The following is a 22,715-nucleotide window of genomic DNA, read 5'->3' as shown; positions in this document are numbered from 1 at the left end:
TCTGGTTTTGCTGATCTGATGGTTTTCTTTTTTCAAGTTTTCATTATGGAATTTTTTGAGCACATAGTGAGAGGAATGTGATGAACCCTCATGTCCTCATTATCTCATCATGGCCAGTCCTGTTTAACCTGTGTCCTACCCCCACCTTCTCTCACCCCTGAGTATTTTGAAGCAGATCCCTCTCATCATAAATTTAATCTATAAATCCAGCAATGGATATCTTTAGAAGGTAAAGACTTCTAAAACACAACTGTGATATCATTATCACAGAAAGAAATCACTAACAGTTCCTTAATATCAAATTCAGTGTGGTGATTTCTTGACTGTACCTAGATGGTGGCCATGTGCAGTGACTCGTGGGTCCTGCTGACCTCTGCCCGTGCACTCTGGAGAAGCAGTTGCTGGGCCTTTTCTCTTCTGCAGGTGCTGACAGGCAGCTCTCAGCAAGCCAGCAGCAGCTCAGCCAGGCTACAGATGTCTTGTGAATTGAAAAAAGCTGTCTCAACTCCAGGAAAATGTTTACTTGCTAGAAGGACTCTACAAGTTGGAGCCCCATAGGCAGTAGTGAATGCCCCATAGGGACGGTCTCTTTCCTGGGAGTACGGCAGAGCAGCCGTGTGGGGAGTGGGGGGTGTGGCTGTGGCGTTTACATGTGTACAGTGAGGACCGGGCGGGGGGGGGGGGGGGGGGGGGGGGGGCGGGGAACAGGGCAGCAAGGACCGGGTCTTCATACCTGTGGCCTTCCAAAGCTCACGGTGGTAACAGAACTTACATGATAAGTAACCTTTTGTTTGTTTTTCCACAGGTTTTTGGAAATGTATTTATATTAGCAGTATTTTCTTACTCTTGGTGTCTGTAGCATAGAAAATGTTTTTCTTGGTATTGGGTATACTTTGATCTAGACTAATGTCAAATGTTTTTTCTACTGTGTGTTTTCACAGGCTTTGTTTTTTTTTTTTTCTTTTGCTATTCTTTAATTAAAAAAATTTCCATACATTAACATGAATCAGTTCAGTTCAGTCGCTCAGTCGTGTCTGACTCTTTGCGACCCCATGAATCGCAGCACACGAGGCCTCCCTGTCCATCACCAACTCCCGGAGTTTACTCAAACTCATGCCCATCGAGTCGGTGATGCCATCCAGCCATCTCATTCTCTGTCAGCTGTAGGTATATATGTGTCTCCTTCCTCTTGAACCTCCCTCCCACCTCCTACCCCTGTAGGTTGTCACAGAGAATTCTCGCTGGCTACCTATTTCACGTTAGTAGTGTATATGTGTCCCTGCTCCTCTCTCCATTCGTCCCATCCTCTCCTCCTCCTCACCCTGTGTCCATAACCCTGTTGTTTATGTCTGCATCTCCACTGCTGCCCTGCAAATAGGTTCATCAGTACCATCTTTCTGGATTCCATATACATGAATTAATATATGATATTTGTTTTTCTGATTTAGTTCACTCTGTATAATAGGCTCTAGGTTCATCCACCTCATTAGCACTGACTCAAATGCACTCCTTTTTTATAGCTAATATTCCACTGTATATATGTACCACAACTGCTTTATCCATTCATCTGTCAATGGACATCTGGGTTGCTTCCATGTCCTAGCTATTTGTAAATAGTGGTGCAGTGAACATTGAGGTACTTGTGTCTTTTTCAGTTATAGTTTTCTCAGAGTTTATGCCCAGTAGTGGAACTGTTGGGTCATATGGTAGTTTTAGTCATAGTGTTTTTTTTTTAAGGAATCTCCATATTGTTTTCCATAGTGGCTGTATCAATGTACATTTCCACCAACTGTGTAAGAGGGTTCCCTTTCCCTCACACCCTCTCCCGCATTTATTGTTTGTAGATTTTTTGATGATAGCCATTCTGACTGGTGTGAGGTGGTATCTTATTGTAGTTTTGGTTTGCATTTTTTTAGTAATGAGCAATGCTGAGTATCTTTTCATGGGTTTCCCTGGTGGCTCAGATGGTGAAGAATCTGCCTGCCATGCAGGAGACTGGGTTTGATCCTGGAGTCGGGACAGTCTGCTGGAGAAGGGAATAGCAACCCACTCCAGTATTCTTGCCTGGGAAATCCAATGGACAGAGGCGCCTGGTGGCCTGTAGTCCATAGGGTTGCAAAAAGTGCCAGACACAACTGAGCAACACACACACACACAGTTATGAGCTATGCTGATAATTTTTTCCATGTGCTATTACACAGGCTTTGTTGTAACTGTGATTTGGCTCCTTGTCAGAGCCTCATCACTGAACTTATTCTGATCAGTGGGGTTTTGTCTGTGGGTTATAGAGGCAAGGCTTCCATGGAGGGCTGCGGCTCCTCCTGGGGGCCTGCCATGCCCAGAAGTAACACTGAGGGGCTTGTGTGCCCACCCCAGAGGCAGCAGCACTTAGCTTCGGTTTGAATTTCAGCATCTGGCATCCCTGCCTCAAAGCTTGTTGAAGCTCATGGATCCCTTGCCTCTGCCACCTGCACCATCTGCCGAAGACCCTATCCAGGGGAGGACTTCTGGGTAAGTTGTCACAGAGAGTTCTTTTCCTCTGCACTTCTCACTGGGAGTAATCCGAAGAAGTGGTATTGTATAAGCATTGTGTTGGAAGGACAACAGAACAGTAATACTATGAAAATGATTTTCTTTAATTTTAAAATAAAAAATTAATATTTGCTTGTCAAAATTAAGGCAGTACAGACAACAAGGATCTACTGTACAGCACAGGGAACTATATTCAGTATCTTTAATAACCTATAAGGGAAAAGAATAAAAAAAGAATATATACACATATATATGTATAGCCGAATCACTTTGCTATACGCATGAAACTAACACAATATTGTAAATCAGCTGTACTTCAGTTTTTTTAAATGTGCAAGTCCTAACTCCCAGTATCTATAAATATAAACTTATTGGGCCATAGGATATTTGCAGATTAAAAAAAATTAAGGAAATACAAAATATGTAGGGAAAAATGAATCTGCCTTCTGCCAGTTCCTATAGCCCATTTGATATGTGTATGTATATATAAACATACATGCACATTTCTATGTACCTACTGTTGGGGTCCTTTAATGGACCGGAACCTTGTGGTGCGGAGTCGACGATAAGAAAGTGAAAGAGAGAAAGAGAGAGAGAGAAAGAGAGAGAGAGAGAGACAAAAAGACCCGGGGACCTAAGCTCTGATGGAGCAAAGGTGCTTTAATGATTTTTCTATGAGTATATATAGGCTGCAGTACAAGAAACTTCTTTCGGGAATGATAGAGATCAGAAAACCAAATGTACAGCAACTGTTACCACAAGGTCAGGAGACAATCCATATCTCAAGAAAGGGGAAGGAGATTAAGCTGTTTTGTCCTAAGGAGAATGTTTACTAAAGGAGACTGATGCTTGCCTCACACAATGACGTCAGTCCCTGGGAGCAGCGTGCTGTTCCGCATGAAGAGGGACAAAGGACTCCTGAGAGATAGCATGTAGGAATCCTCCCGTCAAACATTCCCTGACAATTCCCCCTTATTTATTTATAATATTTGTAAGAAGAGTTCTGACCATCAGAGTTTGTTTAGTTTTGACAATCTTTGCATGAAGGCAACGGTAGACAACAAATATAATTGTTAAGACAATCACCAAAATTATGGTTCCAGATCCAGTGCTATGAGTAAGACTTTGAAACCATCCACGTGGGTCTAGCCCAGAGAATTGATCAGCTAATTGTTTAGCTAAAGTTTCCATATCAGTGGAAGAGGGCAGATTATTAGAAAAGGTTTCAAATATTTCTTTTTGTAATAACTGTACATTCAGAGAGGCATTATCATGTATGTTTTGTAAATGATACTTGATTTGTTCCCAGTTGTAGGCACTATTATTAAAATGAACAGGAGTAACACAAAATTGAGTAGAATTCTAGTCACATTTTAGCATCACCTGTTTTTGTACATCTGTTAATTGATCTCCAACCCATTTGATGGCTGTTTTCAGTTCCTGTATTTCTTCTTGAATTTCCTCATCTATCTGAGTCTGAGTGGGCCATATAGTATGGGCATCTTTAGTCCAATTTTGGATAAAATTATGTGTTTGAATTGAGGTTTGTAAAGTAACGCTAGTGATGACAGCAATGGTGCAAATAGTTATTAATCTTATAATGCCAAAAATCAGCCATCCAATGAATCGTTTACATCGCTAGAGCAATTTAGTAAGCAACCAGGAAGCAAGTCCAGCCATGGGACCTTCTTCCCAGGGCCGTTGGAGATTTATTGGTAACCATAGACTACGTCGAGATCGAAGAATTAAAAGAGAATCATATCTTAAGGAAATAGAGGAGTTAAGACAAGTACATAATCTGCAATTTATGCAAGTTACAGAACGTATAGTCTTATTGAATTGTAAGTTTCCTATAGCTGTAACAAAAGGAAATGGAACACAGGCTTGTATAAAATATGATTGATTATAGCGAAAGAAATAATTGTTATAGCTATGATTGGTCCCTGTGGAATGTCTGGTCCAAGTCCTAAGTTCTTCGGTGTTTACAGCAAGTTTCCAGATGTCCCATTGTTTAGGCCCAATCTGTTTATCAAAGATGATTCGAGGACGAGGTGGGGGCCATTCCATCATCAAGCTAGCCAAGAAGTCCTCTGTCATGGTAATGTTCCATTGTAGTATTAGTAACCTTCCATGTTACTTGAGTAATATAATCATACGTAGTATTGTTAATATCATCTGAGCAGTTCAATAACCACATACTATGGGTTCCCCAATTGACAATTGTATGATTAGCTATAAACATTAATTTTCCTGGTTTGGCCTGACATTTGTCCCAATGATCAGGAATATATTTAAAGTTCTTATTAGTAAACCCTTGGCATGCTGTTCTTTGTTCTTTCCCTAATTCTTTCCCTAAAGTTTCAGTAGTATAAACATGGTTTACTGACAAAGAAAGGGCAGTAAATAATCCAAGTAGTGTCCGAAAATCCTTTTCTGGAGGCAGGACGAAAGCCCAAGTTTGTCGACTAACGTTTATACATAATTCTGGGGCCCATACATAAAGGAAGGACTTCATAACCTAGAACGATATTAATTAGTTTTTCTTTTTCTTCAGGATGAGAGGGCCCCTCCAGTTCCAAGGAGGGGGCATATGTGTTGACTCATTAGTGGATGTGATTGGTTCTATATCTGTCCATTTTACAACCTACAATAAAAAAGGGGGGTTAGGTATATAAGCCCAGTAAGTGTGATCAATCAGGTCAGCCTGAGCGGGGGAAGCAAAAGCAAGCAAAGCAAGCATAGCGAAGAAAAATATTTTTAGGATTCTGAGGCATTCCCTGTTGATAAATCAGGTTTTCAGTTTAATTAGTAAGGGTTTTTATCTGTCCCCAAGTAGGGCGATCATAAGGTCGATGACGTCGAGTGCGGCGTTTTTTGGAAATTTTTAATGTCGCCATGGCTTATATTGGAATTCTTTCTTCCTGGGTTTTTTGCTGTTTCATCTCTAGTCTGAATGCTGGGGGCCCCCTTAGGTTGAATCTTCTGAAGAGGAAGTCATGTGAGCTCTTTGGATCTATCTGGAGAAATAGAAGCATATCCTTTCCCTGTAAGATTAGTTTCTTAGATTTCTGTTGATTAGTTAACCCGTCTTGATATCAAATGGGCAAAGGAAAGGAGGTGTCCTATAATGTTTAAAAACTTCTTTTTTTGTTTGTTTGTTTTTTGCTTTTGTCAAAACATCTCTTTGTGGTAAGTTTAAAAACTTTAAAACAAATAAGGCTATATTAACAATAGTTATAAAAAGAGAGGAAAGCGATAATGATGAAAACATTCTTAGGAAATATTTCAGTCTAAAAGAGAAAAAAAAAATCATTCAGAAATCTGTTTGGGACTGGTATTTGGCTGTGGTTTGTGTTATTTGGGGCAAAGGATTAGGAGTAACCATTCAAATATTTTTTCCTAAGTGAAATTATTGAAAAGGTGATGCAGAACAGCTTGACAAATGAAATGTTGCTCACATCCAAATATATTTGACCTTGTCCTTGAAAAAGAAATGCAGCTTAGCAAATGTTGAATCTCACTGTTTAGTGTGTTAAAGAGGATGATTACACTTCCAAGACAGACCTGAAAAGAAGGCAAACATTCCACATTTCTGATATTCTTAGGAATAAATAATCCATTCGGGAAATGGTGTCTTTTTTTTTTTTTTTTTTAATGCCGTTTTTGCCCTGCTTTAAGAATCTTACAGATTGGGAACAGAAATAAAGTCACACCAACAATAGTTATAGGCTTAAAGACTACACTACACCAGAATCTAGTAAAGTTTGCTCTGGACAAGGAAGACAAAAGTGTTCCTGTGTATTTTCTCTTATTTAATTTTTTATTTGCAGCTACAGTGTGTAATGTGTTTGTCCAATCATGTCTTGTGTTTGTGGACTATAAGGAATGTCTGCAATCTGTTTAATAGAGAATGAATGTAAAAATTGTTTGAACTGCTTAGAAATATAGGCAGAGTCATTGTCTGTTTTTATAGAATTAGGTGTTCTCATTATCGTGAAGTAAGTTGATAGGTGGGTTATAACATGTTGTGTAGTCTTACCTTAGAGAGGTGTTGCCCCTAGAAAAGAAGAATTTGTATTGATCGAGACATGTAAGAAGGAAGAGGAAGAAAGTTCAGGACAATGAGTTACATCAGTTTGCCATAAAATTTTCCTTCATTTGTTATAAGCCTTTTTAAAATTTTAGCACTAAATATCTTTAAAAGTTAAAAGGCCAAAACAAAGTATGATAGCATAATAAACAAATGTAATGTTTATTTCAAATAAACATACCATACTTTGTGGTTTTCATTGTGATCCACCCAAGCATTTCAGCTGTATTTTTTAATATATTTGTAGTCTGAATGTATCTGTTGACCAAAGTTAATTTTGTTAAATATTGTTTTCTCAGAATTTTTCTCTTGTTTTTAATTTGGTTTAATTTGGAAAAAGAACATTTGCTGTAGCTAGAACGACAATGAAAAACTAGTCTAGTAAAGCTTATGTAAATACCACTTTATTTTATAATGTTTATAATGTTATAATGTTTCAACAATTAGAAAAATATTTTTGTATTCATCATTTTATTTGCCATTTCTTATATCTTTCTATTAAAAGCATATATTTTACTTTTCTATAGCAACCATGAAATGTCTTGTATGTTAGCATTTTATAGACCGTTGAACATATTTCTCAAATCATATTATATTATATATATATCCATTCATATATAAATATATATTCATTAACAGCTCAAAATCTCTTCAGCTCTTCTGCAAGAAAAACCCCTTTTAAGAGTAAGCCAGTGTTCAGCAATTAACGCTTCAAAATCCTACTTCATTTGGAAATGACCCAGCCATTCAACAAACTTCTACTACTTAGTTCAGCACAACTCTAGAAACCTAAGTTACTCCAATCCCAAGAGACGGCTCCAGATTATAGATAATAGATCATTCTATCAAAAATACAATTATTTCTAAGAGCTTATCTAAAAGTTTTTATCTCATCTATATATTTGTATATATATATATATATATATATATATATAAAGAGTTACCTTTTTGTTGACAAACTTAGTTTACCTTAAACCAAGGCATAATAAAAGTATTATATAATGTTGATGACTCAAGACATGTCCAAACTAGATTAACAAATAGTTATATTTAAATCACATTAACATTTAAATAAACATCATACCCAACATTGAACACCCTTTAGTTCATGTAAAGCTGAATCCAAATAGAGCTCATTAATTCCACACTATCCAAAAACAAAGACATACATTGAGACATAGATAATTTTAGATACATAGGCATAGTTCTCTGTTTGAAATTTAAAATATCCTTTTGTTTTATTTATTTTGAGCTCCACCAATTTGTTAATGGCTGGAGTCCTAGATAGAGTGGGCTGTGTATCCCAAGGACATGAGAAGAGTTAACTTAAGGTTTTTTCTTAGGCCTATTTTTGTTTCCCAGGCAGAACTGGAGCTCAAAAAAAAAAATATTTTAACAAGTTAACCTTTTCTTAACTGCACGTGCAAGAAGAACCGGTTTTGCAATTTCAAAAAAGATTTTATTTTCATCAGGTTTCTCCGGAGTCTAAAGAACATCATGGCCATTCAGTGTCAAAAATATCATTTCTCCTTTTTGTAGCTGTAGTATATTATTAATGATATATGCATGAGGGAATTGTTTTCACATAGGAAGTAAAGCCTTTGCTACAAAATTCTGACAAATACTAGGACTGTTATGGAGACGGCAATGGCACCCTATTTCAGTACTCTTGTCTGGAGAATCCTAGGGACGGGGGAGCCTGGCGGGCTGACATCCATGGGGTCGCATGGAGTAGGACACGACCGAAGTGACTCAGCAGCAGCAGTAGCAGGACTTTTAAGCATACCTTGAGGTAACATAGTCTATTGAGATCTTTTATGAGGCCCAATAGGATTAGGATAAGGGAGAGAGAAAGTGAATCTCTGCCGGTCTAAAGGGTGTAAAGGTATATTTAAAAGGCAATCTTGTGAATCAGTAATAATAATGTGCCAATTTTGAGGAATAGTAATAGGTGATGGGATCTCTGGTTGCAATGTACCCATAGGTTTCATAAAAGAATTAACTTTTCTAAACTCTGTTAAGAGACACCATTTGTTATGTTTCCTTTTTATAACAAAAATAGAGTTCCAAAAAGAGCAAGATTTTTCAATATGTTTCAATTTTAATTGTGTGTTTATAAGGTTTTTAGTAGCTTGTAATTCTTCTTTCGTAAGGGGCCATTGCTTTGTCTAAATAGGCTCATAATTTTTTTTAAGTTATTTTAATAATTGTTTTGTTTGTTAAATGAGCAGTGGCCCCTAGGAAAAATGTGGAATGTATATCTGAGTTTGCCATTGTATAAGTAAGTTCCTTCCTATTAGATTAAAGGGTACATTTATCACATAAGGTTTTAATGTTGAAGGTTAGCCTTCTGGTCCCTCACATGAGTATATTTGAACACTTTGATAAACTTCTTGTACTTTAGTTTGAGAAATTCTTGCAATTTGGCAAGAGACCTTTTGTACAGGCCAGGATTTGGGCCATAAATGTTTGGAAATAATAGTGATATCAGATCCAGTGTCAAGGAGACCAGAAAATCTTTTACCATTAATTTTGATATTTATATTTGGTCGGGCATACTCAGATACTAATGATGTCCACAAAGATTGTTTTTGATCTGTACTTTCAAACCCATCTGTCCGTACATTATTAGAGGAATTAATAGAAATGTAAGGTAAAAGAAGTAATTGAGCAATTTTGTCCCCCTTTTTGAATTGCCATAGAATCTGAGATGACATCAGAATTTGAATCTCTCCTTTATAATCCGAATCAATTATTCCAGGGTGAACAGCAATTCCTTTAGAAGTCAGACTAGATCGGCCAAGCAAAAGACCAAAAGTTTGTGGGGGCAGGGGTCCAAAAAGTCTGGTAGGCACTCTAGTAGGGACTGCTTGAGGGTAAAGGAAAAAATCATTTAGGGCTGGTATATCGACGGCAGTACTGCTGGATGTTGAGGGTTTGAGGGAAAAGATAGAATTTGCTCCTGTTTGGAGTTCCCTGGAATAGGTTTTCCATCAATATCAAATTTAAATTTACAACTTTTGGCCCAGTGCATTCTTCTATGGCAGCGAGGGCAAATTTTTTGGTATTTTATTAGCCTTCTTAGGGCAGTCCCTTTTTAAATGATTTTCATCTCCACAATTAAAGCATCCTTCATTTCCTTTTCTAAAGGTAGCAGCCATTGCCTCAACCAGCATTTGCATCTTTTGAGTTTCTGATCCTAGATTGCAACAAGCTTTCAAATAATCAGTAATAATTTTGGTCTCACAAATTGCAGCTATAGCTCTTTGACATTTCTGATTTGCATTCTCATAAGCAAGTAATTTCTCTAGCTGTTTTTTGGTTTCTTCTCCGATTACAGCATGGGAAATAGCAGCTTCTAATCTAGTTTAAAAATTAGCATAACTTTTCATTAGGTTCCAACAAATGAGAGACTTGGAGTTGCGACTGTTGGCAGAGAAGAAGCATTTGGAGCAGCCGGGGCAGGGCTAATAAGAAAATTTTGAGATATTTTGTATTGTTTTAATTGGGCCTTTTGTAAAGTTTAATCATTTAATTTATATTTATGTAATAAGTGTTCTGTCGCTGAATATTGGAAGGGCTAGAATGTACCTTGAAATGGCAGAATTACAGCTTTAATAAGAGCCCATAGGGGCTAGAGATCAATTGGAATATTTTTTCCTTGTTTGGCTGCTCATTTAACATTTTCTTTGACCTGGAGCCAAATTTCTAAATCAAAACTGCATTTATCAGGAAACTAAGGATTATGTTCAACTACTGTTTAAAGGCAAGCCTCTATTCATTGCCGTGAAGCCAGAAGTCCCTGAAATTTAAACAAATGGTGAAGTAAAGTAGAAAAATAATGGGGCTGGCCAGCCGTTTAACCCTTGCCTTAGTACTTACCGACCTCAATAGGTCCCTGAGTCACTCCGCCCGATATGCCACGTATACCAGTGTCCCTGTTCGGGCGCCATTTGTTGGGGTCCTTTAATGGACCGGAACCTTGTGGTGCGGAGTCGACGATAAGAAAGTGAAAGAGAGAGAGAGAGAGAAAGAGAGAGAGAGAGAGACAAAAAGACCCGGGGACCTAAGCTCTGATGGAGCAAAGGTGCTTTAATGATTTTTCTATGAGTATATATAGGCTGCAGTACAAGAAACTTCTTTCGGGAATGATAGAGATCAGAAAACCAAATGTACAGCAACTGTTACCACAAGGTCAGGAGACAATCCATATCTCAAGAAAGGGGAAGGAGATTAAGCTGTTTTGTCCTAAGGAGAATGTTTACTAAAGGAGACTGATGCTTGCCTCACACAATGACCTCAGTCCCTGGGAGCAGCGTGCTGTTCCGCTTGAAGAGGGACAAAGGACTCCTGAGAGATAGCATGTAGGAATCCTCCCGTCAAACATTCCCTGACACCTACACCACACACAATTAGTTTTTTTCATTAATGGGATAACTAATATTCACATTGCTTTGTCCCTGAGCAAAATTTCATAGATATCTTGTGTCAGTAACTATAGCTCTGCTTACTGTTTTTAGGTAACTATAGAGCATTGCTCTTGTTCATTTGCTATGTCGTGTCTGACTCTGTGAAACGGTGGACTGCAGCATGCCAGGATTCCCTGTCCTTCACTATCTCCCAGAGTTTGCTCAAACTCGTGTCCCTTGAGTCGGTGATGCCATCCAACCATCTCATCCTCTGTTGCCCCTTCTCCTGCCATCAATCTTTCCCAGCCTCAGGGTCTTTTCCAGTGAATCAGTTCTTCAAATCAGGTGGCCAAAGTATTAGAGTTTCAGCTTAGCATCAGTCCTTCCAATGAGTATTCAGGGTTGAGTTCCTTTAGGATTGACTGGTTTATCTCCTTGCTGTCCAAGGGACGCTCAAGAGTCTTCTCTAGCAGCACAGTTTGAAAGCATCTGTTCCTCAGAACTCAGCCTTCTTTATATGGTCCAACTCTCACATCTGTACATGACTACTGGAAAAACCATAGCTTTGACTATATGGACTTCTGTTGGCAAAGTGATGTCTCTGCTTTTTAATATGCTGTTTAGGTTTTTCATAGCTTTTCTTCCAAGGAGCAAGTGTCTTTTAATTTCATGGCTGCAGTCACCATCCACAGTGATGTTTGAGCTCAAGAAAATAAAGTTTGTCACTGTTCCATTTTGTTCCCCATCTATTTGCCCTGAAGTAATGGGACTAGATGCTATGATCTTAGTTTTCTGAATGTTGAGTTTAAGCCAGCTTTTTCACAATACACAGCCTTGATGTACTCCTTTCCCAATTTTGAACCAGTCCATTGTTCCATGTATGGTTCAAACTGTTGCTTCTTGACATGCATACAGGTTCCTCAGGAGGCAAGTAAGGTGGTCTGATATCCTCATCTCTTTAAGAATTTTCCACAGTTTGTTGTGATCCACACAGTCAAAGGCTTTAGTGTGGTCAATTAAACAGAAGTAGATGTTTTTCTGGAATTACCTTGATTTCTCTGTGATCCAACAGATGTTGGCAGTTTGATCTCTGGTTCCTTTGCCTTTTCTAAATCCAGCTTATACATCTGGAATTTCTCGGTTCACATGTTATTGCAGCCTAACTTGAAGGATTTTGAGCATTACTTTGCTGGCATGTGAAATGAGCGCAATTGTATGATAATTTGAGCATTCTTTGGCAAAGCATTTCTTTGGGATTGGAATGAAAACTTATCTTTTCCAGTCCTGTGGCCACTGCTGAATTTTCCAAATCTTCTGGCATACTGAGTCTGGCTAACGGTTTGTCAATTTTGTTTATCTTCTCAAAGAGCCAGCTTTTAGTTTTATTAATCTTTACTATTTTTTCTTTCATTTCTTTTTCATTTATATGATTTATTTCCTTGTACTAATTTTTTTTGTTGTTCTTCTTTTTCCCGTTGTTTTCGGTGTAAAGTTAGGTTGTCTATTCAATGTTTTTCTTGTTTCTTAGAGGTAGGATTGTATTGCTATAAACTTTCCTCTTAGAACTGCTTTTGTTGCATCCCATAGGTTTTGAGTTGTCGTGTTTTCATTGTCATTTGTTTCCAGAAATTTTTTTATTTCCATTTTGATTTCTTCAGTAACCTGTTGGTTATTTAGAGACGTGTTGTTTAATCTCCATGTGTTTGTGTTTCTTACAGTTTTTTTCTTGTAATTGATATCTAGTCTCATAGCATTGTGGTCGGAGAAGATGCTTGATATGATTTCAATTTTCTTAAATTTACTGAGGTTTGATTTGTGACCCAAGATATGGTCTGTCCTGGGGAATGTTCCATGTGCATTTGAGAAGAAGGTATATTCTTCTGCATTTGGATGGAGTGTTTTGAAGATATCAATGAGATCCATCTCATCTAATGTATCCTTTAAGACCTGTGTTTCCTTATTAATTTTCTGTTGTGATGATCTGTCCACTGGTGTGAGTGGGGTGTTAAAGTCTCCTACTATTATTCTGTTACTGTCAGTTTCTGCTTTTATGTCTGTTAGTGTTTGTCTTACGTATTGAGGTGCTCCTATGTTGGGTGCATAGATATTTACAATTGTTATGTCTCCCTCTTGGATTGATCCCTTGATCATTATGTAGTGTCTTTCCTTATCTCTTGTAATATTATTTTATGGCCTGTTTTGTCTAATAGGAGGATTGCTACTCCAGCTTTCTTTTGCTTCTCATTTGCATGGAATATATTTTTCCATCCTCTCACTTTCAGTCTGTATGTGTCTTTAGGTCTGAAGTGGGTTTCTTGTAGACAGCATATGTATGGGTCATGTTTTTGTACCCATTCAGCCAGTCTGTGTCTTTTGGTTGGAGCATTTAATCCATTTTCATTTATATATATGTTCCTATTGCCATTTTCTTAATTGTTTGGGGTTGATTTTGTAGATCTTTTTTCTTCTCTTATATTTCTTGACTATATAAATCCTTTTAACATTTGTTGTAAAGCTGGTTTGGTGGTACTGAATTCACTTAACTTTTGCTTGTCTGAAAAGCTTTTTATTTCTCCATCAATTTTGAATGAGAGCCTCGCCGGGTACCGTAATCTTGGTTGTTGATTTTTCCCTTTCAGTACTTTAAATATATCCTGCCATTCCCTTCTGGCCTGCAGAGTTTCTGCTGAAAGATCAGCTCTTAAATGTATGGGGTTTCCCTTGTATGTTACTTGTTGCTTCTCCCTTGCTGCTTTTAATATTCTTTCTTTGTGTTTAGTCTTTGTGAGTTTGATTAGTATGTGTCTTGGTGTGTTTCTCCTTTTGTTTATCCTGTATGGGACTCTTTGTGCCTCTTGGACTTCATTGATTATTTCCTTTTCCATGTTGGGGAAGTTCTCAACTATAACCTCTTCAAAAATTTTCTCATATCCTTTCTTTTTCTCTTCTTCTTCTGGGACCCCTATAATTTGAATGTTGGTGCATTTGATATTGTCCCAGAGGTCTCTAAGACTATCCTCAGTTCTTTTTATTCTTTTTAGTTTATTCTGCTCTTCAGAAGTTATTTCCACCATTTTATCTTCCAGCTCACTGATTCATTCTTCTGCCTCAGATATTCTGCTATTGATTCCTTCCAGAGTATGTTTAATTTCAGTAATTGTGTTGTTTGTTCCTGTATGTTTATTCTCTAATTCTTCTAGGTCTTTGTTAATTGATTCTTGCATTTTCTCCATTTTGTTTTCAAGGTTTTTGATCATCTTTGCTATAATTATTCTGAATTCTTTTTCAGGTAGTTTGCCTATTTCCTCTTCATTTATTTGGACTTCTGTGTTTCTAATTTGTTCCTTCATCTGTGTAGTATTTCTCTGACTTTTCATTATTTTCTTTTAACTTATCGTGTTTGAAGTCTCTTTTTCTCAGGCTTCAATGTTGAATTCTTTCTTCCTTTTGGTTTCTGCCCTCCTAAGGTTGGTCCAGTGGTTTGTATAAGCTTCGTATAGGGTGAGATATGTGCTGAGTTTTTTTCTTTTTGTTTTTTTTTTTGTTTTTCCTCTGATGGGCAAGGCTGAGTGAGGTGGTAATCCTGTCTGCTGATGATTTGGTTTGTATTTTTGTTTTGTTTGTTGTTTAGATGAGGCGTCCTGCATAGGGTGCTTGCTACTGGTGGTTGGGTGATGCCAAGTCTTATATTCAAGTGGTTTCCTTTGTGTGAGTTCTCACTCTTTGAAACTCCCTAGGGTTAGTTCTCTGTTAGTCTAGGGTCTTGGAGTCAGTGCTCCCACTCCAGAGGCTCAGGGCTTGGTCTTCAGTGCCATCTCAGAGATGGCCTGGATGGAGGAGGACTGGCAGGCCAAAGCCCAGGGACTTGTAACACACAGTCTGGGGAGAGTTCCCACACGGATGCTGGAGGACCTCACACAGTGGCCTGGGCTAAAGGCAGGCAAACACCGTGTCTCCTCTCCTCTAGACAGTGGTTCATCCAAGTGTGATCGCCAGGCCTGCAGCCTTGGGCTCCTGTGAGCACGTGTTTTGGAAGTAACTTCTGGCATCCCTGTGTCGTATTTTAGATTCCACATACAAGTGATATCATATGGTATTTGTTTTTCTCTGTCTGACTTTGCTTAGTATTATAATCTCTAGGTCCATCCATGTTGCTGCAAATGGCATTATTTAATTCTTTTTAATGGCTGAGTAATATACTATCATGTATATATATATATATATTATATATATATATATATATATACATATATACACCATATCTTTTTAATCTTAGAATGGCTTTTTTTTTTTTAAGTAGAGTAAGGTAGAGTGGAAAATCTTAAATAAAGGTGAAATTGAAATAATAACATGGCACAGAATCCTGTATTTGTTAAATTGAGGTGAATTCACATAACATAAAATTAACCATTTTAAAGTGTACACTTTATTGGTATTTAGTATTTTTACTGTATTGTGCAACCACCACCTCTATCTAATTCCAGAGTATTTTCATCACCCCACAGGAAAACCCTGTATCCAGTAATCAGTCAACCTTAATTCCCTCCCTGACCCCAAACCCTTAGCAACCACAGATCTTTATTATTATTATTTTATTGAAGTATAGTCAAACCAGTCAATCCTAAAGGAAATCAACCCTAAATAGTCATTGGAAGTACCGATGCTGACGCTTGCAACTGCTTTGGCCACCTGATGCATGAAGAGCCAACTCATTGGAAAAGACCCTGATGCTGGGAAAGATTGGGGGCAGGAGGACAAGGGGGTGCCAGGATGAGATGGTTGGATGGCATCACCAACTCAATGAACATGAGTTTGTGCAAACTCCAGGAGACAGCGAGGGACAGGGAAGCCTGGTGTGCTGTAGTCCATGGGGTTGCAAAGAGTTGGACACAACTTAGTGACTGAACAACAAACAACAATAGTTGATTTACAGTGTTGCATTAGTTTCAAGTGTACAGCAGAGTGATTCAGTTATACACATACATCCTTTTTCAGATTCTTTTCCCATATCGGTTATTACAGATTATTGAGTTGAGTTCCCTGTGCTATATAGTAGGTCCTTGTTGGTTATCTGTTTTATGTTTTATATTTAGTAGTGTGTATATGTTAAATTCCTGATTTATTCCTCCCTACCACAGTTCCCCTTTGGTAACCATAAATTTGTTTTTCAAATCTGTGAATCTTTTTTTGTTTTGTAAGTAAGTTCATTTGTATCTTATAAAAAATTAGATTCCATATATGAGTGATACTGTATGATATTTGTCTGTGTCTGACTTAGTGTGATATCTCTAGGTGCATCTGTGTTGCTGCAAATATCATTACTTTGTTTTTTAATGGCTGAGTTATATTCCATCTGTGTGCACGTACCACATCTTCTTTATCCATTCCTCTGTCCTTGTGTCAGTATTTCATTTAGGTTGGCAATCAGAATTTTGCCTTTTCCAGAGCATCATAGAGTTGGAATAATATAGTATGCAGCCTTTCTCATTGACTTCTTTCACTTAGTATTATGTATTTAAGGTTCCTCCATGTCTTTTCATGGCCTGATAGCTTTTTTTTTTTTTTTTTTTTTTGAGGCGGAGTAACATTCCATTGTTTGGATGTAACACAGTTTGTTTATCCATTCACCTACTAAAGGACACCTTGGTTGCTTCCAGGTTTTGGTAATTATGAGTAAAGTTGTTACAAACATCCATATGCAGGTTTTTATGTGGATATGTTTTCAACTCCTTTGGGTAAATACCAAGGAATGTGATGCTGATCAGTTTGTGTCTTCCAAAGTAGCTGCCCCATTTTGCATTTCTAGTCACAGTGAATGTGAGTTCCTGTTGCTCTGCATCAACAACACTTGGTGTTGATTTTGGCCATTCTTGTAGGTGGGTAGTGATATCTCATTGTTTTAATTTGCAGTTTCCTAGTGACATATAATGTGGAACTTGTTTCTTATACTCATTTGCCATCTGTATCTTCTTTGGTGAGGTCTTGGGCCCAATTTTAAATTGAGTTGCCTATTTTCTTATTGCTGAGCTTTAAGAATTCTTTGTATTATCAGATTTGTCTTTTGCAAGTATTCTCTCCTAGTCTGTGACTTCTCTCATCCTCTTGACATTGTCTTTCACAGAGGAGAAGTTTTTTGTTTTAATGAAGTCTGATTTACCATATTTTTCTTTCAGTGATCATCTTTTTCCATATCATATTGGCTAGTCTGAGTCTTTTGCTTTCTATATAAACTTTAGAATCACTTTTTTTTTTTTTTTTGCCATTTTCTGATAGTTTAAAAACTTCTCTTTGTCTTTAGAGTTTTGCACTTTACTGTGCTTTGTCTCCATATTGTTGTGGTTCAGTCCCTCAGTTGTGTCTGACTCTTTGTGACCCTATGGACTTTTGTAGAGCTTTCTGAATCTGTAGTTTGATATCTTTTTCATTTTTGCTAAAGAAAACCCCAAACCTTCAGTCATGGTAATTCCTCTGGACAGTGACTGCCCCACCCATGTGGACCTTGTAATTCTTCTTTGGACCTTGGGTTAAACACCTCTGATATTGGCTCACGCTCTGCCCAGAACCCTTGGCCACTCTTCTCTGCATCCTGTCTTGTTCCCCTGGGTGCTGCATTCTGAGTCTTCCTCCTGATCTACTTTCCAGTTTGTCGACACACTGTTCTTCCACAGAGGATAAAGCCCCTCCACTGAGCTTTAATTTTCAGTACTCTACTTTTTATTCAAGTCCTATCTGGTTCCTTTCCAAATCCACTGCAATACTTTGTATAGCTTTTTATCTCCAACAAGTATTTCAAACCTGTCCTTTAAAAAATTGAAGCATAATACAGTTTTTATCTGGATCTGCTAATATCTAAAGTCTTTGAATAGTCCATTTCTTTTGTCTGTTGTTTCTGCTGCTCCTTACTGGGTTCAGCCTGCAAAAACAAATTTGCATTAGCTGTAAAGATTTACCTTAGAAGGCAAGTGTTTTTTCCCTTAGTTTCCTCTTCTGATGTCCAGCCCAAGCATGAACAAGTGTGGCAGGATACGATGACTCACATCTGCTTCACCTTGGCCTGCAAGTAGGGGGTCTCTGGGTAGTGTTGTGAGTCATAACTCCAGCCAGTGAGTTCAAGCTGACCTGAATGTCTTCAGGGCTAAGGTCACGTCAGGATCGCTTCAGCTAAAATCAGGGACAAAGTTATACTGTCATTTTCATTCAGTAACACCTATTGTAAGCCAGATGCCTACAGAGTACTGCTGAGGATTATCTAATTAGTACAGTTGACTTTGAACATGGGTTTGAACTGTGTGGGTCCACTCATAACATGGATTTTTAAGAAAATAACTGTGAATTCTGGGACTATATGATCCACAGCTGGTTGAATCACAGATGCAGAACCACAGATATGGAGGAACCATGTGTACAGAGGGCTTAGCCTGAATTTTGTGCAGATTTTCAATTGTGCAAAGGATTGCTGCGCCTGACCCCTGTGTTGCTTGAGGGTCAGCTGGGCTTCCTCACCCCCTGAGTCTCTGAGAAGCACTCCTGGTGCAGAGCACAGTGTTCAGTATGTCAGATGTCATGTAGTGTCCAAGATCTCCTTTCAAATACTGCAACCTCAAAAAAAAATATTGCCATCTCCCCAGATTCTGCGGGCTATACGAAATAAAGCTGGCAGAGTGTTAGTAGCTGCTGAAGCTGGGTTCCTTATACACAGGGGCTTCACTGTACTACTGTCTCCGCTGTTGGGAATGTTTGACACTTTCTCAGTAAGAAGTTGGTTTTGCCTTTTCAAGTGTGCCGTATGGCTTCCTTGGAGCACTTTCTCCCTGTGTCACCCCAGGCCGACGTGATGGTGGACAGGGTTCCCCGCTGCCCGGTCTGCTCTGGCGTCACGAAGCCTGACATCGTGTTCTTTGGGGAGCCGCTGCCCGAGAGGTTCCTGCTACATCTGGCTGACTTCCCCATGGCAGACCTGCTGCTCATCCTTGGGACCTCCCTGGAGGTGTGTCAGCAGGCCTAGTGGTTCACAGATGTGTGGGGAGGCGACCAGTGAGACAAGGCGGAGGAAGTGAGGGCTGGTGGGAACCCCCCCTGCCTCTAGACTATGAGTGGACTCAACATGTGAGGAAGCAGCGGCATTCCAGGCCGAGACAGCAGCAGTCTGCGTGGGAGGACGGGGGGAAGGAAGGTGTCTAGAGTGTGGGTGGGCACGACATGTGAGGGCGAAGGAGATGTCGGGCAGGAGCAGGCTTCCAAGGTCGCATTTATCACAGAGACCGATTTTCTGTAGAAGCAGTGAAACCAGGGGTGTATCTGGTCATCCTTGAGATCAGAGAGATCTGGGAACAGGATGAATTGAGCACACATCCAGGAGGCTGAGCATAGTCAGACTTGGGGACCGTGAGAGATGGCAGAGGGGAGGAGGGCTGGACTTAAGAGCCTGGCGTCTCTTCGAGGACTGAAGAGGGAGGTGTCTCTCTCTCCTTGGGAGGTCAGGGCCTTTGCTTAGGAGTCTGGATTGGGGTTGCTGAATTCAGTTCTGCACACGTGTTTGAGGTGCTTGGGAGATGCATCTAGACCTGACGTTCGGGAAGCTTCTAAATGCTTTGATGAGACCCTGAAGGCACTATGCCTGACTGGATTCAGGCACCACAGGGGCAGACGGGCCAGAAAGACCTGTGCCCAGGCCTCCAACCAGCCAGGGACCCAGAGCTGTGTGTGTTTTCCCCCAGTTTGCCAGGCCCTGTTGTAGCGGGTGCATCGGGAACCCCTCAGTGGTGGTCCCTCTGAGGGATCGGGCACTTGCCCTCAGGGAGCAGGAACAGATAGATGAGCGGTCACGTCACTGGTGAGCCGGGAGAAGACAGTGCGTGGATGGGGAGAGCAGGTGAGATGGTGTGGATGAACTTCAGCAGGGAGACCTGCAGGAGCCAGGAGAGGCAGAAGAGAAAGGGGCGTGGATGAGAGGGAGGCTCGGGGGAGGGGGACGCAGGGTATTTGAGACCAAGCAGCAGGAGCACTACCGCAGAACTGAAGCGGGTGCTGGGTTTTCTCCATATCCAAGGTCTCACCTTGGTCACCTCCAGGGCTTCAAGGGCTGTCGCACCAAGGTCCTGAGGGCCTGGGAAAGTGAGCACCCTGCTCCTCACATTTGGGCAATTTTTCAGGTGGAACCTTTTGCCAGCTTGTCTGATGCCGTGCGGAGCTCGGTTCCCCGACTGCTCATCAACCGGGACTTGGTGGGGTCCTTGGCTAGGAATCCTCGGGGCAGGGACGTGGTCCAGCTGGGGGATGTGGTCCATGGTGTGAAAAGGCTGGTGGAGCTTCTTGGCTGGACGGATGACATCCAGGACCTCATCCAGAGGGAAACTGGAAAGGTATGGCCTGCCGCACAGTCACAGGAGAGGTCTCTTCTGCTCCAGGGTCTGGTCGACCTGGAGCAGAGCCCTGTTTGGCTAACACTGTAACAGTAACAGATAATACTGCTGTTAACTCTGCACCAGGCACTGTCTGGGCCGTCTGTGTGCTTATTAATGGGGTGCTGTGATTCTTATTCCCTCCATTTAGACATGAAGAAACTGCCACCTTGTGCCTGCTCTGAGTGGCAGATGAGGGTCCAGGCACATGGGGCTGTCGTTCTACAATCACACTTCAGCTCTTTGTACCCTAAACTGAAGGAGCACCACACAGCTTCAGGCTAAGATGTGGTTCTCAAGTTCTCTGAACCAGTATGGGATGATGCTTTTAGGAGTGTGAGAGCCACTGACTTATCCACTGGCGGTAGAAAGCCAGAGCCTTCATTGCTCTAGATGTCAAACCTCCTACAAGTGAAGTTTCCCACAAGAATCAGTTAGCATGTATAGCCTTCATGAGAGGGGTTATTTTCTATAGGGGGCAGCATTAAATGTTTGAAGTCTGTCTCTCAAGAGGGTTGTTTATGATTACAGCCAGGTGTAACACTGCCCAAAGTGGACTTCACCAGAATGCTTATGTTCTTATCTTGGGAAACCTCCCTACCTTTGGCGTGCCTGCCTTAGGGATTTAGCACCATGGGTGAGCCCTTTCCTTTCATCTCCACTGGCAAAACCCCTAGCCTCTGGCTATAGGCTATTTTCTTACCAATTTGGACCAAAGTGAGAATATGAGGCTTTTTAAGGCTATGAGAACTTGCAGTTATATTGTTTTCATGGAGTTAGACATCAGTGCCCTTCAATCCAGAGTTTGGCTCTTAGGGATAAGCTAAAGGATGGTGTCATTTCTCAACTCATTGGAGGAAATGAAGACCATCAGGTGTGTCACATTGCTGTATCACCTAATGGAAGGCCAGCTAACACGATGCTTTCACTTTGCATCTCCAGAGGAAGAGTAGCAGATGCCTCACTCATAGAGGAGTAGAGGTCTTGGTCATATCCACTTGGCAGCTTACACAGGAGCCTTTCTTTACCTAAGGACTGACTTCCTGCTTTCATATAATCACGTCAAGTAGCCACTATGGGCTTTTGGAATTAGTCCTACAGGATTTGACCTTAGCCATTTTCTAGTTCCAGAGAAATTTGTGTAGTGTGTTACGATTTTAGGGGTTTGTTTATTTTAAAAGAGTTGCCGCCCAAGAGTAAACACTAAGGGGTGAATGGAAGTGAAAGTTGGATCACTTTTCCAAATAGTGAATGTTCTTGAGCACGTGAGCCTCAGTATGTCTATATTGGTTACTTAAGCAAAGCCCTTTTAGCCGCCCAGTTTTGCCCAGCCCTGCTTGGCATCGTCTTAACTTGGTTGAATAGCATTTGCAGACAGAAAAGCTTCCATTTTATGAAAGTTTGATTCCAGGCCCTCACATGTGCCCAGTGTGTTTTCAGTAACCGATTTCCTCTTTGTGTTCCAGTTTGATGGCTGGGACAGATTGTGAGGGATGCCTCTCACACCAGAGGTTACTTGGGAGTCACTACCCATTTCTGATGAAGACCTGCCTGAAGAACAGCTGGGGCATGTTTACAAATTTTGGCTGAACCACAACACGCAACTTGAGGCTGCCCCTGGAGTGTCTTCCTGGGTTGTAAACCCTGTGCAGTCAGGGTCACTCGTCAGAGATGTGAAGGCGCTGCCTGGGCTGACTTTGCTGTTTAACTCTTCACTCTGCTGAGGCTCTTAATGTCAAAAGCTTTCTTCGGACGGTGAATCTCTTGAACTCAGACTGCCTAGAACCCCAAGTTGGAGTCCATCTGAAGGGCAGGATCAACATCTGTCCACCTGGGGTGAGCAGCCCAAGCCACCTCCCAGGAGTGGGTCTGGGTCCCAGGTAATGCACTAGAGTCTTCTAGCACCCTGGCCTCTTTAGTAGGCTTATTTTTAGTCTGTTCTTCTTTTCTGGCATGAAATAAATTTTAATATAGGAACTGGGCATCCCTTCATTTTTGTCACCTAAAAGGGACAGGAATGTGGAAACTTGGGGGTGTGGGTGTTTCTCCTCTACTACGGAGGACTGAGAACATTTGTCCCTGAATTCATCCACAGGCCCTCAGAGCACCCAACACACCCTTGTCCCTGATGCCTTTCACATCAACCCCAGAAACTCATCTGTTTCAGACCATTCTAGCAGCCTCCCCCCACCCCCCCAAACCAGGCCTTCTTCCATTAATGCTGCTTGAATTAACCTCTAAGACAGAAGGCACCGCTCCCTTGTTAACAGCCACACTGCTGTT

The 22,715-nt window shown here is 40.4% G+C and overlaps 1 protein-coding gene across 2 annotated transcripts in view; it reads left to right on the top strand.

Annotated features, from left to right (window-relative positions):
- Positions 1–22,406, top strand: part of SIRT3 (sirtuin 3) — a 33,346-nt gene extending 10,940 nt beyond the window's left edge. For both annotated transcript variants that reach the window (XM_043922002.1, XM_043922008.1), the window contains exons 4-7: positions 2,411–2,511; positions 18,857–19,018; positions 20,184–20,393; positions 21,899–22,406. In XM_043922002.1, the coding sequence (XP_043777937.1) occupies positions 2,411–2,511; positions 18,857–19,018; positions 20,184–20,393; positions 21,899–21,922 (497 nt within the window). In that variant the 3' untranslated portion in view covers positions 21,923–22,406. The remainder of the gene's footprint in view (positions 1–2,410; positions 2,512–18,856; positions 19,019–20,183; positions 20,394–21,898) is intronic.
- Positions 22,407–22,715: the final 309 nt, after the last annotated feature.

The sequence above is a fragment of the Cervus elaphus genome, chromosome 2, assembly GCF_910594005.1.
Source record: "Cervus elaphus chromosome 2, mCerEla1.1, whole genome shotgun sequence".
In the NCBI taxonomy this organism is placed as follows: Eukaryota; Metazoa; Chordata; class Mammalia; order Artiodactyla; family Cervidae; genus Cervus; species Cervus elaphus.
The sequence above is the reverse complement of the archived record's forward strand: the minus strand, read 5'-3'. Positions and strand labels throughout refer to the sequence as shown.